This window comes from Trachurus japonicus, chromosome 7 (assembly GCF_045865225.1).
Source record: "Trachurus japonicus isolate A0001 chromosome 7, Traja_1.0".
Taxonomy (NCBI): domain Eukaryota; kingdom Metazoa; phylum Chordata; class Actinopteri; order Carangiformes; family Carangidae; genus Trachurus; species Trachurus japonicus.
The window spans coordinates 27,986,204-28,002,398 of NC_140913.1; the positions used below are offsets into that span (position 1 = coordinate 27,986,204).

Here is a 16,195-nt window from a genome sequence, read left to right on the forward strand (position 1 = left end):
AGTCTGCAGCACATCTCCTCTGTCCCACAACAACAACAACAGCTAATGAATGTTTCACAGAGTCATCGATTTGCACCGAGCTTTCACCTCCTGAGCTCTGGCCCTCGGCCCGCTCACGTGACTCTCTGTGGTTAAAGCTTTTCCTTGGATCGAGGCTGCGAGGAAGCAGAGTGGAAATAAATCAGCCACTATCTCCAGAACCACAGACAGATGGAAATGTTCAATTGCTTATTACGCAACAACAAAAACAGAATCAATCATGTAAGTAAATTATAATTAGTGGTGCACTGAAAGAACTTGAGAATGTGAGCATTGTCTCATGGTCCCGTGCATATTACTGTGTGTCTCACACATGTGAAACAAGGCAGAGATTTAAACCAGTGAATGGCAGCGGGATATTGCCTGTGAAGGACTCAGTGGAGACCCGTGAAGGTCTCATATTCATTAAGATGACTGATCCCCGTTTACGGTATTTTAAATCATGACATGACAGGGTAATTCAGCTCAACGTTATGCACCAGCTGGTGAGTACATGTGTGAAAAATGCAACACAGCTACTCATGGAGGGGCTGTAGAGGAATCAGAGGGTCCAACACTTTGCAGACAGCGCACGCACACACATACACACACATACACACACATACACACACATGCACACGTGACAACAAGGGGGAACAAACTTAAATGTGCCTCTGCGGAGAAATAAGGCAGCAGAGTGCTTATTCAGCCAAATGCTAATTGTGTTGTGTGTACTAGGTAAGGACAGGATGTGTGCAGAAAATTCACTGTAATGAAAATACAAACCCTAACATGACTCTATGAAAAAAATTAAATAAAGATAAGACAACATCAATTTGTCTTTCCTGTCCTCCCAGCATAAGTGACTCATGATTTACTGAAGGAGAAATGCACGGTTTCCACACACAGACTGTAGGACTCATCGCCATCCCAAAAATAACAGCTCTGAAGCAGCCGCATTTTACACACACACACACACACACACACACACACACACACACACACACACACATACACACTTACACATCGTACCAATCACACACAGGAACACACTCACACCCACAAATATATGGCAGAGAGGCTGCAAGGAACTCATGTGCTCTGTAAAAGCTGTCACAGCATCATCCAGAAATGAGTCATTTCCCCCCCTTCAGCCACCCGAGGCTCCAACACCACCACCGCTCACATGACTCTGTTGTGATTCCAGTCATAATGTACAGCTCTCACATTAACGAATCCAAGAGGGAGAGCGCGACGGCTCGGGTTTCAGAGGCACATGGCAGTGATTGATCACGTTGAAATATGAGCATCCCATTCATACAATAACATCTTTGCCATCATGCACCCCCTCCTCCCCAGCCAGGAGAGAGACGTTGTTTACAAAGAGCACAGGAACGGGAACATGAGAGCGACACGGAAAGGTCTGGATTCCATAGGTGACTCAGCACAGACACTAGAGAGGTAGACGCCGTGTTTTTTTTGTTTTTTTTTACGCCACCTCCTCCCTCCCACTCCGCTGCCTCGTCTCCATGAATGGGAGCTACACCGGACCAGACAGCAATCATCATCACTGAACATGCTACTCACATGTCGTACAGCCGGTAACCCATGGCAGAGCCCGGTCTGCTGGAGTGGGACCCGGCGGGGTCTCGTGTCCGCCTGGGGTCCGTGCTGCTCACCACGGCGCGCCACACGCTTGGCTTGTCCATCCTGTGTTGCTGGTCAATGGGACTCGACGGTGTGGGACGGCGTGCGCACACACAGGCTCCCTCCTCGCATTCACTCTCCCTCTCTCCCTTCCCAGTCACAAACACGGGGCTGCCAGAGAGCGGTGTGCGTGTGATGTAACAAGGAGCGTCCAAGAGGCTGGCGGCTGGTGGGGGGGGGTTGTGGTATAGCTGGTGATGCTGCTGATGGAGGAAGGAAGAGGAGGGAGGGGTGTTGCTGCTGCTGCTGGTGGTGTAGGGAGTGTCATAGAGCCCAGAGGCTACAGTACAGGAGCTATCAGCTGGAGAGAAGCCTCTGTTTTCCTAAAGCCTGGGTGATGATGGCTGATTCTTTACTGGGGGGGGGGCCGCCGCTTTAAAATAAAAGCAAGAGGAGAGGACACAACCTGCAGGAGATCTGACTGCCTCTCATCGACACACACACACACACACAGCGAAGCATCTGCGTATGCCGCTCTCCACCCTCTTATCTGCTCTCAGTAGTACAGTCCTCAGCAGGGCCACAGGATTGGCTCCTTGGTCTCCATAGAAACAGGAGGATGTGTCAGAGGTAGGGCTCATTATCATGCCTTCTCTCTAACCTCCCTCCCATTTTGTTTTCGCCTTCTATCTCTCTCTCTCTCTTTCACTCCTTTCTCATTTCTCCTCTTCTCACATACCCCCCACACACCCCACCCCCCTCCACACACACCTACCCTCTCCATCTTCCTCTGTTCTGGAATCAATGCACTTTTCTTTGTAGTGTCTTTCAAGACAAGAGCACACAAGGCTCTTACAGTCCGATGGCAATGCAAACAGCTAAAGATGCTGCACGGTTGTGTTTGCAGAAAAAAAGAAAAGAAAAAAGAAATGCCACAGAACTGAGACATAAATGAGTTAATCGGTGCAAATAAAAAATGTCACAAGTGATCAGCTGGAGGATGGTCATGTGGTATAAGAGTTATGCACTGTGCCTCTCTACTTTTGCTCCTCATATCACCACACATGCAGACACACACACACACACAAAGTTAGTGAAAGAGAAACTGTGTGGCTTGCACACACATTGCATCATACAAAGTGATTCCAAAACCAGATAGAAAGTGTGAAATTTTGAGTAGAAATAAAGCAACGTGATTGAAGATTGCATCTTAATTCATGATGGGCCAAACTGTAGATGGTGTACAGTGAGTTACGGCTCCTTTACAGCTACAGTGTAGTGTAGTGTAGTGTAGTGAGATGGATGTCACTATTGTTGATATCTTCACCAGGTAACGGCATCCAAAGCAGGCAGGACTGTGTCTATGGAGACGAGCTCTCATCAGGAGTTCACAAAGCCACACACGCACACACACACACACACACTAACACACACACACAAACACACTAACACACACAGTAGGCTAGAGGCAGGAACCCTGGGCCGATATCTTACAGTCTCCAGGGGAGGATGCGTTTCATCCCAGGCAGACTTGACGGCACACAGTGCTGTCGGTGTATCGAGGGTTAATACCAAGGTGACTAGTACTGTCAGACCTTTGTGTTTTTGTAAATGAACTTAAGTAGTGGTGCAATTACATTGGCTGTGTATAGCCGTTCAACACAAGCATGGATCTCACCAGCTGTTAATTGTGCAGTGTGTGTTCTCTATTGCTATTCTCACTACCTGGTTTACACCTCAGAAGACTTTTTAGTTAGATCTTACAGATCTTTATATATTTTATCTTTATTGATGGCCAGGCTCTTCATGCTCCCCAGATGAATACGAATGCTCTTGTGTTTTCAGAGACAATTCCTTTCCCACCCCTCATATGTCAAAATGTGCTGATTGCCATGAAATCTCTCCAGCAATTGTTCATGTCTGCAGGAAGATACAACCTTCATTTTAATAACTAGCTACAAGGACGAACTTTGAGTTGGACACGTCTCTTTTACATTTTCCACAGCCGGACTGAAGCCTCACAGTCGCTAACAAGCAGAACCTTCACACAATAAGAACCTGTTAACTTCGCTCCTCAACAGGATGTCACCTACAGAGCACAAAGATGGTTAATTAGTGAGGCGTTCCGCTGAAAGTCAAGGACAATTCCACCAAAGCCTGGCATGTAAACCATCCTGCAGGTTTTCTGTCGACTAACCTGCCTCCCCTTCTTTTGTAAAATGTTCATCACCGTGTGTGTTTGTGTGTTTGTGCGTCCGTGCGCAGTGAAAGGTTGTGTGAGGGAGGACAGGGCTCCGGCTGGGGCGACGGTGAGCTCCACTCTGTTCATACACACTGAGCAGCGTGTTGGCAAAACCCCAAGCAGCGTGTTAGCAATCAGGGCACACACAGGGATAGAGGAGCACAGCGGTGAGCAAGATACGCTCTCAAATTGACAAATAACCTTAAATTCATGGTTTCGGCAATAAAGCCTTTCAACAGAAAAGCACAGGCTTCGATGCTTCCACACGCGGACAACGCACACATGCTGAGCAAACACCAGCATGCACACGATTACACTGAAGTTAATAGTTAAGACGGCGTTTTATCCTGTGGCCTCGTGTGGCCCTGCACACATCAGGACATGTTCCTCTGTGGCCTTTTAAGATGCACAGATATTGCATACGTTGGCCTCCACACTCTCCTCCGTCACCATATGGCCCCTTTTAATCCAGCTGGCCTGGGTGTATGATGTGGGCTGTTGGACTGTAGCAGTAGGATTTGGTGCAGGGCTGCGTGCAGAAGGCTTTCGCAGCCTGGCAGGACACACACACACACATACACACACACAGACACGTACAGTGCAGTATGGAGGGATGTCTCCGTCACTGAAATGATGAGCGCCAACCTAATTGCCTCATGCTCGTCCTCTTGAAGAAGGAGCCAGCTACAGAACTTAAATAGCGAGGCCCCCATTTTCTGAACATAAGGAAGGAAGGCAGCCTGATAAGCTCAGAGGAGGAGCAGCACAGCGCCAGCAGACGATGAAGAGGGAGCTTATACCTAGACAAGAAATCTAAATGTAAACTAGTCTTCGATTAGTTGTTAAATGTGAATATTTGTTGGTTTACCTTTTCAGACTGTTGGTCAGACAAAGACAAAATATTGAGAGATGTCATATTATCTGACATTTATAGAATCAATTCATATAAAAAATGTATAAGGAGCTTGATCATGAATATTCCTTAATGGTGGGGTAATTACATATTTGACTTAAAATCATAAGATACTAAACTTTCAGAGAAGAAATGTTTACATTTGAAAACTTGGGGATGCTTGGCAGTCTTGCTTGAAAAGTGAATGAGTGAAATTACTGATCCATTATCAAAATTAGTGCTGATTCATTTTCTGTTGATCAGTGCACAGTAGAAAAACTACTCTAGTTCTATTGCACAACAACATCATCAGACTGAACGTTACTTGAGCTGTTGCTATATAAAACAGTGACTGTAAAAATGGCAAATAAAGGACCAAAACTAAATAAAGACACTTTACAGTTGCTCAGATAGAACTGACAATCACACACTTCAGTATTTCCTGACAGAGCAAAGCTCCAAAACTCAGTTTGTATCAGCTCAGACTGACGACCACAGGCAGATAAGAGATGTGAAGCTGTGAGGTCACAAAACATCATGTTTGTGACCTCTAACAACATGTACACTTTGTACACCTGACTTTCTCACATCTGATATTGCGGCACTTGTATTCCCTTGACAGCGCATCCTCATGGTGGCTTTTCCTCCTTGGATCTTATCAAGCTTGAACCTGGTGACAAACTGTATGTTCCGGGTGGAGTGATCTGAATGTGTCTGTTTTGCACCATATGTGGGAACAATGGTGGTCGTGGTGGAGTTGTCTGTGCACCAACAGCAGGAAGCATTACTTAGTCGTCAGCTCAGCCGCTCAGCAGGGGTCCCGTCTCCTCCCATGAGACTTCCTCCCATTTCAAACACATCAGAGAGAAGAGAGAGAGGGAGATGGAGAGGGAGAGAGAAGCGGGAGGGAGCTGTCATTTATCAGAGCACTAGAAACGGCCCACCACTAGATGGCAGTGCATCACCTCTTCTGAGTGAGCGAACCGGCTGCACTGGCGTGATCGATACCGTTAGTGATGTGTGGAAAACATCTCCCTCAGGAGGGTTATTGTTAAGCCACATGTGACAGGCCAACAGAGGCAAAGCACACCTTGCCTGCTTGCTTTAGCAACGAGAGAAAAAAAAATGCAGATTGAAGACACTGCACAAAGTCCTAGGACCGAACAGACACACGTCCTGCTCATGTGCTTCATCACAGCAGATAGAAAAACACCACTCCGCCTGCTACCTGCAGTTATTTCAGCTTTGTTATGTTCACATATCAGTGACTTGCTCAGTTTAAAACGTACACAAATAAAAGTTTTTGTTCCATGAAAACATTTTTCTAAGCACTCCTCTTAGGCTCAGCAGCTGGAAAAACTCAACTCCCCAGTGATTAGCGACCTCTGCTCTCTACACTGGAGCTGAGAGGTGAGAGGTTTTTTACTTTCCCTGCTGTTTTTCCATGTACCAGCGCAGCTCAGCCTCTCTGTAGCTCCCTGGCAGAGGGCACAGCTCTGTGCAGAAGGCTCCTTCTGTCACTGACTTGGCCTCAAGCCTCAGAACATCAGAGGCAGAAGACAGACGAGCTTTTCATAGCAGGCCAAACAAAGAGCTTTCTCTCTGCTGCGAACTGTGAAGTACAGACAGAACCCGTTCTTGACCCCTCAGGCCTGCCACTGATGCTCTGTGCTGCCATTGCGCAAGTTTAGTCTTCTCAATAAGTTGATGCCAGCAGTAATACTGATGGTGACGGGGTCAGGCTCCTTTCAAAGGGCCAAAAAATACATTTGTGGACTTGTGAGATGATAAAAAAAGAAGAAATAATAAAGTTATGCTCCCCAAATGTCTTTGCTTTTAAGGGGCATTGGAATTACAAAATTTTTCATCACTCTTTCAGTGATAAAGATCATTCCAGCCAGCTGGCAGCTGACACGGGTCTCATGTCTATCATCTTGTCTTCATCAACTGCAATGCCTGAGTTTCTCCTCCACTGCTTTCTGCTGTAAATAATAAGTAATTTATCTTATTTCCTTACCATGCTCTCTGACTCGTGTGTGTTTTCCACTGTATTGCTTGTGAATTTTAAGTCCAAGTCCAATGAGATGGTGATTTAGTATTTATTATGCTATCAGTATGCAATGTCACACATACAAAGGCCTAATGAAAAGCAGAGCTCCTTGAGCAGGTTGCGCTACTCGTGCATGTCTCATTTATTCTCATTATGGCCCATGAAGTATAAAAAAAAAAGAAAGAAAGAAAAAAAAATCTATTCTCCTAATCTAATCCCACTGTCATCTGCACTTTCTGCTCCTCACTCTCAGAAGATTACACCCTCCACACACAAATAGATCACACATTCAGCAGCAGCGGCGGCGGCGGCAGCATCTTGTATATCATTATAGCCTCGCATATACACAGACAAATCCCTCCTCTTGAGTACTAGAGCTGAGAAAAAAAAGGCTGAGAACAAGTGATCATGCTCTCCGCTCTTATTTCCTGGGGGAAAGTGTGCGACTCCCTGCTACCTCACCTCACCGCCTGCAGCTCTCCCTCTGCTCCATCTGACCGCTGATGCAGCTGCAGAATTGCAAATACCTCCTATCGGACCGGGGGGAAGAGATCTGAAACGCTCAGAGGCCCCTTTTTTTTGCCTGATATTACTGTGTCATGGAGCTGATGAAAGGATAAGCTATGTGAGAGTGTATCACTAATCTCCCAATACATCTGATTTAGCAGGGAAAGAGGCAGTGGGTATTACACTGCGAGCAAAGCGCTGTTTAAGAAAAGAGGAAAACGGATGCTCTGACATGTTTCCACTGGGCCGGAGGTGCATCGGTTGTGCTTTTATCACGATAATGGCTTTTAAAATCACACTCATGTCACACATGATTTTGTGGTGAAATGTAACACCTGTGCACTGTCACCACACACCTGGTATCGTTTCATTACCGCTGAAGGGACACTTACCGGAGGCACATTGGGTTTACTCAACCTTGACTCAAACAAATACTGCTGCCTTTCTGAAGAAGGAGCAAAAATGTGCACACTTTCCTATAATTAAGACACTTCTCCAAACACATCAAGATTCAGGATTGATAAACACTCGTCGTGTGTATCGTCTTCAGCCGTGACTACATTATAGATAATGTCATGGTTAATTACTGGGAGATATGTGATTCAAAGGTTTAAGCTTGCAGCTGTTACTGTGATGTGTGTTTGTTGTGGTGATAACAGCGAGTCAAAGGACATGTTGGTTATTATGGCTCAACAAGCAGTCAAGGTAATGTTATGTTTCCGCTGTATTTCACAGCTCTCAGCCTTTGAATGAGCACAGAATAAACTGAATAGAAAATTATTGAAGGAAAATTATGTCTTGACAAGTTGCCACAGCAGCAGACCTTGAGGATTGTACCAGACTCATCATGAGGCCTGCAACATACAATTAATCCTTTTCCACTGAAATGACCAATTATTATGATATAACCAACAATCAAATCAAATATCAAATATACAATGTTATAAAACTGAGAGAAGATGTAAAACTTCTACATTTGAAAAGATGGAGCAAGTTTTTATTGTTTTTACTTGACAAATGATTGGAACGATTAATCAGTTTTTTTGACTTGTCTGCAATTAGCTATTTGGTCATCAACTAATGAATAGACAAGTTTCAGTGATATTTGTCTGAATGTGATTATAATAAGGCAATTTTACTAACTGAAAAGTTAAGCACAATTGACAATTTTAGGAAAGAGGAGGATCTTTATGAAAATAGATTTTGCAGTGGGAATATGACTGTGTATCATATTGTCACAGATGCATCTGTGTACAATAAGAATTTAAATTGATCTAAAATGCCACTGGAAGTCAAAATAACACAGCCAGTTATAACAACTGAATGCTGGCCAGTCTTTGTGTCATGATCCCACAAAACTGTTTACAATGCATACACACACACATACACAGAGCAGAACAATGACTCATGCAAATACACACAATTGATGCATTTTTCTCTCTCGGCCAAAAAAAGGATCAACAGCAAAACTGAGTCAAGTGAAAGGCCCCGTGGTACAAAGAGCCTCACATTCTCCTCCGTTACTTCGAGTCAAAGCAACTTATCACAAGTCACATGGCACCGTGTGCACGCCAGATTCAAAACTGTGTGTTTCCAGCGATCCAGCTTCATAGCACAGCAAGGAGCCTGTAATTAACTCTTAGAGAATGTGATGACGAAACAGAAGCTGGGAACTTCAAAGACAACGGAGAGCTTTCCCAAGAGTTCAAACACATTATGGAAGTGGGCCCTGTGTTTCATAGGCCTATTAAAAATCATTGTGCAGTTGCAATTTCCCATCTGGTGAAATCAAAACATTACAATAATACCAGCAGTAAATAAAAGGGGCCAATAAAGAAAAATTCATACCACTGGCTGGATTTTATGGGAAGCGGAAGGCATTTTCATTGCCGCTTTTTCTTTTCTTTTTTCAACCAACACTAACTCTTCCACACAACAACTGCTCCCTCATTTACCAAGGACTGGTTGCTGCCACATACAATAAATGTTAACTGTGTCGTTAAGCCCTCTTCTAAATGACCTCTGATGTCGTCAAGGCTGCGCAGAGTAGGAACGCTGCAGGAGGAAACACACGAAAACCGTCCTTAAAGGGATAGTTCACCCAAAATTCAAATTTCACTCATTATCTACTCACCCTCATGTCAACTAAGAGAATTTTCAGAGTCCTCCGTGCCTTCTCTGAGTTACGGGGGGATCCGCGCAGCAGTATTTGCCCATATAATGGTTGTGAATGGATACCACTTTTCTTCGTCCAAAAAGACACACCAAAAAACATCCAAATACCTCCATACTGCTCGTCTGTAATGTCCCTCATCATGTATTGAAGCCCTGACATGAGAAATTGTTCCGAAAAAAATTAAATAAGTCTATATTTTAAGCTTGTTTGTAGCGGAAGCTCCCAGTGTCTCAGTTCACTACTCTTCCTGTGTCGGTGCAAATCTTGCGTGATTTGCACTGACCGGCGGAACAATTTCTCATGTCGGGACTTCAATACAAGAGGGACATTACAGACGAGCAGTATGGAGGTATTTGGATGTTTTTTGGTGTGTCTTTTTGGACGAAGAAAAGTGGTATCCATTCACAACCATTATATGGACAAATACTGCTGCGCGGACCCCCCCGTAACTCAGAGAAGGGACGGAGGACTCTGAAAATTCTCACAGCTCTTAGTCGACATGAGGGTGAGTAGATAATGAGTGAAATTTGAATTTTGGGTGAACTATCCCTTTAACATCCAAGAACCTACACAGGGTAACACTTCTCCGTTCCTGCTGCATGTGTCACTTGTCCATGCAGCCTCTTCACCCCAGCGGCTGGACCACAGCCTCATGAACAGCCTCCGACCATCAGCCAATAACACACGGGCTGTTTGCAGCATGGGCAGGGCTGGGGGGTCTGTGATCCGGGGGGAAGGCAGGCCATTCCCATGAATCAATACGGGCTCTGCAGTGGTATTATTAGAAGGCCTGGAGATAATCACAGGTTCTGCTCTGAAACAGTCATTCACCATAATGAAGATCATAAAGCATCTGAATTATTTATACATGAAATGGAGTTCCTGGTTCAGATCCGTCCTAATGGTCACGTCAGAAACCAGAACACTAATAAATACAGCCGTGTGATAGTTGAAGCTTTATGACCTATTGGTAAGATAGAGGAGGGGGGTGACACTTGGAGAAAGATTTACACTACACTATGACCACCTGGCCTTATACCTTTACCTTCCCTATAGCCCCTGTCTGTGTCTAATCAGGTCAGGCATGTTTTTTTCAATTAAGGAGAACGAGGTCTAGGTAGACAAACAAAGTGAGAGAAGGTGAAAACCTTTATTTAACCGGGAAAAAAGTGCCCCTGCGATGAGAAATCTCTTTTATGAGAGTGACAGGCAGCAGCACAATTAACAGAAAATACAGAGCAGCAGATGGTTTTTTATTGAGTAGAAGAAGAAAGAGAATATCTGGAGAAAAAAAAAAGGAATCAAAAGGCGTGTAGGGGAGAGGAAAAAAGGAGAGGGAGAGCATCTTGGGTATTTAAAAGCATTCATTCAGCCTTGAGCTGGGCTTGATCAGAGCAGAGAGGTCTTAACTCTGGACAGGACTGAACTAGAAAGCAGCTGCAGGCAATGAATACAACTGCACAGGCAGGCAGCGCCCCAGTCAGTTAAAACATGCTTGCATTTTGTTCATGTGGCAGTTATCGCAGAGGAACTGAAAAAAAAAGATGAAGTAAGTTGTTTTTCCTCTTGATTATGATTTTGATAAAAAAAAAGTCACGTCATAAAACTGCTTTTGTGCCATTCCGGCTCCGAGCTGCAGCCACATGACCTCAGATAAATTGTGATTCTTTACCCCTCTGTAAACCGTACAGAGCAATTACCCCTCTCTCTCACAATAAGCTGTGATTCTGCATCTCTATTGGCCCGGGCCGACTGCTCCACTTTCACTCACCCTTCCTGCTCTCACCTCTCGCTGCTGCAGAGCCCTCACATAACACTCAACAACAGTCATGTGAGGATAATAAGAGCAGGAGAGTCGTCGTCAAAACGAAAAAAGAGCCACAAGACTTTACCACAGTAACAGTAACAGCTACAAAAGAGGTATTTTTCACAGAGGGTTTTCCTGTTGAAATGGACTCCTACACAGTAGTGTGGGAGCTGACTGAAGAGAAGGGTACAGGGAAATATCTCAGACTGAAAAAGACAGGTGGACGAGAAATGGCTTCATAATCAGCCGAAATGTTGATGTTATGACGTATAGTTGGGTTAGGTAGCTATAAATCTCTTCATGTTATGTACATATTTTTCACTCAGAGTAAACCCAGCTATTGGAGGCCCATGCAACCCAATTTGGGAATCTGATTCCACCCCCATTTGTTGAGTTTTACATTTTTATTTTGTTATAACATTTCATTTTAAAGCTGAAACTGTTGATTTATTTTACACCCCAGAACGATGAGCCCACAATTTGGCACAACCTTGCACAGACAAGGCTGGACAAAAGGAGGGGAGACCACACATGATGCCAGACCAGGTCAGCTCCGCCCACTTTGCCCACTGAATACTGATATTCACATTCAGATCAGCCAGTGACTTTAATATAAGAAGCAATTTGGACATAGTCCCATTAGAAATGAATGTTTTTATTGATTGTTTTTAGGGCTGTCACAATCATGAAGTTTAGTTGATTAATTGCCATACAAATAATTGCGATTAACCATTCAATTGTCTTTTTCTGATCATTTTGACTGATAGGTTAAAAAAACATCTCGTTTCTGCTCACCGGTGAACAAACTATGAGGTTTATAAATTACTGCAAACCTAGATTGGGATTTCTGTGGAGCTAATTCTGATAGCTGCAGAAGTCTTATACTTGTCAAAATGGTCTCTGGGCTGCTAGCTGGAAAACAAACAGCCTGGGAGAATGTAATCGGCATTTTTTTTTTCTATTTTATCATGTTTCATAGTCTGAACCATTATTAAATGATAAAGAAAATGGTCTGCAATTCTGTCAGTAATGAGAAAAACTGTCAGTAGCAGCCTCAGTAACATACAAGGACATCACCAAAGTAAACAAGCAGCTGCACATGCACATAAACACAACCCCACAGACAAAACTCCTGTGGTGCACAACAGAGACACGTCCATCTTGTTTGCTGGAGCTACAGGCTCCTGGCAGGAGTTTCTTCTAGGATTTACTACCAACCAGTCGCTTCACTCTATTTCATGTGTTTCAGTACTGAACCAAAACACACACTGAATATGTCCTTCACTAATGCCAGCTGTTTGCTAGACTAACACAGCAGCACATTCATTCTGTTTACATTAAGGTCATATGCTGAACTGATGGAAATCTGGATGAATAAAAATTTAAGTTCTAAGTTTCTGACTAGTAAAAATTGTCTTGTACAAGGCGTCTACATGTAAGTGCTTTGACTACAGATTTCTATTCAGATGGAGTGGAGCAAATCAAGAAGCCATTTTCATTTCTTTTACTTATACTGCCAGTTGAAACATTTTGGTGCCTAATGGCAACTAAAGTATTAAAGTATCTGATTCATAATTTATGCCTTAAAGTAATTCACCTTCTTTCATTTTATTCACTGTTTTAACATTTACATCTTTTATGCTTCACATTTTATTTTGCAGGGATTTTCTCCTCTCTCTCTCTGCTCTGGGCTCTACAGGCTCAGCTTTATTGCCGGCTGCTGATTGACTGTGCCGGCGAGTTCAGAATGGAAAGACATTAAACACCTTGAGGACCACGTCCGTTGATTTGATGTGGGTTATTCGGACAGAGGTCAGGTAATCTCCCACCCCTGTTCTGGTTCAGATATTCTATTGCACCAACCAGAGGCAGCATCTCTTACCTGTTACATCTCAGTAATTAAACTGGCTGGATGGTAAGAGCTTTTAGCAATGTGAGGCCTCCGAGCCACATTTACAGAGACATTTCGCTGTCCAAGGTCCTGAATCTCAGATTTTATTCTCACCCCCCCATTACCATCTAGTTGGTCGTCTGAGCAAATCCTGTTTTCAAGCAAACCTTGTTTTTTTTTAAGATAAAGCAAGTGTGATTTGGTTAATTAACCAGATCTTGCTGTGACTGTTAATCTGTTGTAATAATTGCTTAAATAATAATGCAGTTGTTAAATCAAGGAAAAAGGACAATATTCTCTGGCTCCAGCTTTTTAAATATGAAAGATTTGCTGTTTTTCTATATTTTAATTCCAATATAATTTTTTGGACCGCTGACTGTGGACTGCTGAAGAAAAACTATTTTTTCACTATTTAGATGTAGCTTTAAACTATTTTAATACTACATTTCAAAAAATGATGTATGCAAGTCACAATTTAAAAACGCAGTTTAAAAAAAAACTTCCCTTTGATTTTACTCATTTTTTCTGCAATTGCTGTATTATATTTGAAGAGGTTTTGTGCAAAAACATAACAAGGAAATTAATTTTCCTTTTGTACGGCATACATTTGGATGAGCTGCCTCTTACACTCTAGTGAAGTTAAGTCTGAGCTCATTTACTCTGCACTCTCACTGCTTGCCAGGCTCAGTGGCAGGATCATCATAACCAGCGGTCCAACAACTGCATCATTAGTTAACTACATTGACTCAAATATGCACGTTCAGGCCTGTGAAATAAGCTATAAAATCTGAGCTATTACAGTGTCTGTGCAGCACTATAGCTGATTAAACACTGCCTCTGTGAGGAACTGTTTTGTGGCTGGTAGCAGGAGCCAGCTAGGGAAGAGAGACAGACTGCGAGAAAGAGCAGGTACAGAGTTATACATGATGAATGCATAAAAGGATGTCCCATCCCGGCTCGCAGGAAGGACAAAATGCCGAGACCACACGTGACTTTGAAGTAAATTAATGGTGTTGTCGGTTCATCAGTTATGTGTAGCGCAGTGTGTGGATATGTGCAGAAGATACAAAGATACCAAAGTCCAACCAAGCCTGGTAATCTAGAGAGGAGAGAGCGACTGAAGGCTCCTATAGTATATAGGTGAGCCGTCACGTCAGCTAGCACTCTTAATGAGCCACTCCCCAGATCCCAGCAACCAAATAAACAGGAAATTGGTCTTGAGGCCCAGGGGCCGTCACAAGGAGAGAGAGGTGAGGAAAAATATATAATAGAAGCAACTATTGAAGTCAATCCCTGGGGTCTGCTTTTGCTATTACATCCAGCTGCCTCTCTGCTTGCTCTGAGTGTTACTGGTCGTCCCCCTGAGATTGCCCCTGTTCTGGCATTGAGCACATTGAGCGAGCCATTCTCCGTGAACAACCCTGCTTCGACACCAAACTCGACACCAAATAACTAAAATGCAAGTCACACTTCCTGTTCGCGACAGACGTTTCTCCCGAATAACACTCCACAAACCACAAACACTTCCTATAATTAAAGTTTCACTTCAAATTTTTCCAATATGCTCGTTCAAAATATCTAAAACAAGTGGAGTGATTCAGACGACTGCGGGGCACGGCACAGCACCTCGCAAATGGCATAATAATTAATATTTCATTTCCTGCCTTCCCTCCTTTTTACTGCCACACAAACAAAAATACAACCACAGAGATCAATCGCTCACCGAGAGCCTCACGCAGCCACTCTGCTTCAGTGGAGAATAACTGTTATTACCCAACACTTTTTTTTTTTGGCATTGCTACTGAAAGACAATGTGGAAAATCTTGTTTTCTTCTGATTCAGTGGTCAGCAGCAGTGCATAGCGCATAACTGTAACATCCTGGGTTCATATCTGGCCCAGGACCTTTGACATGGTATGTGGAGCGAGCTTCCTGTCTTCCTACAGGAAATGATGCACAAAAACGAATCAGACATGACAACAAACAGCGGTAACCAAGGCCTTTATGATAACTGTTTGATTTCAGTGCGAGTTACAGTATGTGGCGATGCAAAACATTTCTGTTCAGTGTGAGGAAGTGTCAGTATTAACACTGCCCACCTACATGTATCATCATTCTTCAAATTGCTGCTTTGTGACACAGACTGTTTTCCAAATTAAAGGGATACTTCACCCAAAATCAGTAATTCACCAATTTTCTACTCACCGTCATGCCAAAGAAGGGTTTGGAGAACTTTTGGAGATATCAAAATGCTTTTGGAGTTCCAGGGGGGGTCCTGCTGGAAACAGATTTTCATATAATGGCGGCAGATAGAGTTCACTTTTGAATCGTCGCGACATGAAAAAGTTGTTCGGAAAAAAATAATTTGACCTCTGTTTTTAGCCTTGATGTAGCAGTAGCTCCCAGTGACTCTGTTGATGTTTGTGCGCATGCGCGAGATTTGCTGCGAGATGTTCGTTCGTCGTTGTAAACCATTGGATGTATGTTGTAAACACAGAACGAACATCTCGCAACAAATCTCACGCATCTCGTGCAGCCACTGGGAGCTACTAGTACAACAAGGCTAAAAACAGAGATCAAATTATTTTTCATAACAACTTTTTCATGTGGCGGCTTCAGGACACTTGGGTCAGTACAGACGAGCAGTATGGAGGTATTTGGATGTTTCATAGTGTGTGTTTTGGATGATACAAAAGTGAACTCTATCCGCCGCCAAACTCCAAAAGTGTTTTGATGACTCCGAAAGTTCTCCAAACCCTTCCTTGGCATGACAGTGAGTAGAAAATTGGTGAATTATTGATTTTGGGCGAAAGAGCAATAGAAAACTCCTCTGATTTAATGATCACGTCTGGAGCCCAGTAATAAAACATCCATCTGAAATAAATCTGCAAAGTCAAAACGATCAGGTATTTGACGGGGGCTTCACTTGCACTGTCAATGTTTGTCAATTAAGGGATTTCAACAGT

At 43.5% G+C, this 16,195-nt stretch overlaps 1 protein-coding gene across 6 annotated transcripts in view; it reads right to left on the reverse strand.

Moving 5' to 3' along the window:
- Window positions 1-16,195, reverse strand: part of iqsec1a (IQ motif and Sec7 domain ArfGEF 1a) — a 96,830-nt gene that overhangs the window by 49,941 nt on the left and 30,694 nt on the right. The window contains exon 1 of one of the 6 annotated variants that reach the window (XM_085782644.1): window positions 1,606-1,997. The exons of the other annotated variants lie outside the window; for them this stretch is intronic. Coding sequence (XP_085638770.1) covers window positions 1,606-1,727 — 122 coding nt within the window. The 5' untranslated portion in view covers window positions 1,728-1,997. Of the gene's footprint in view, window positions 1-1,605; window positions 1,998-16,195 lie in introns of those variants that run through there. 6 annotated transcript variants of the gene reach the window in all.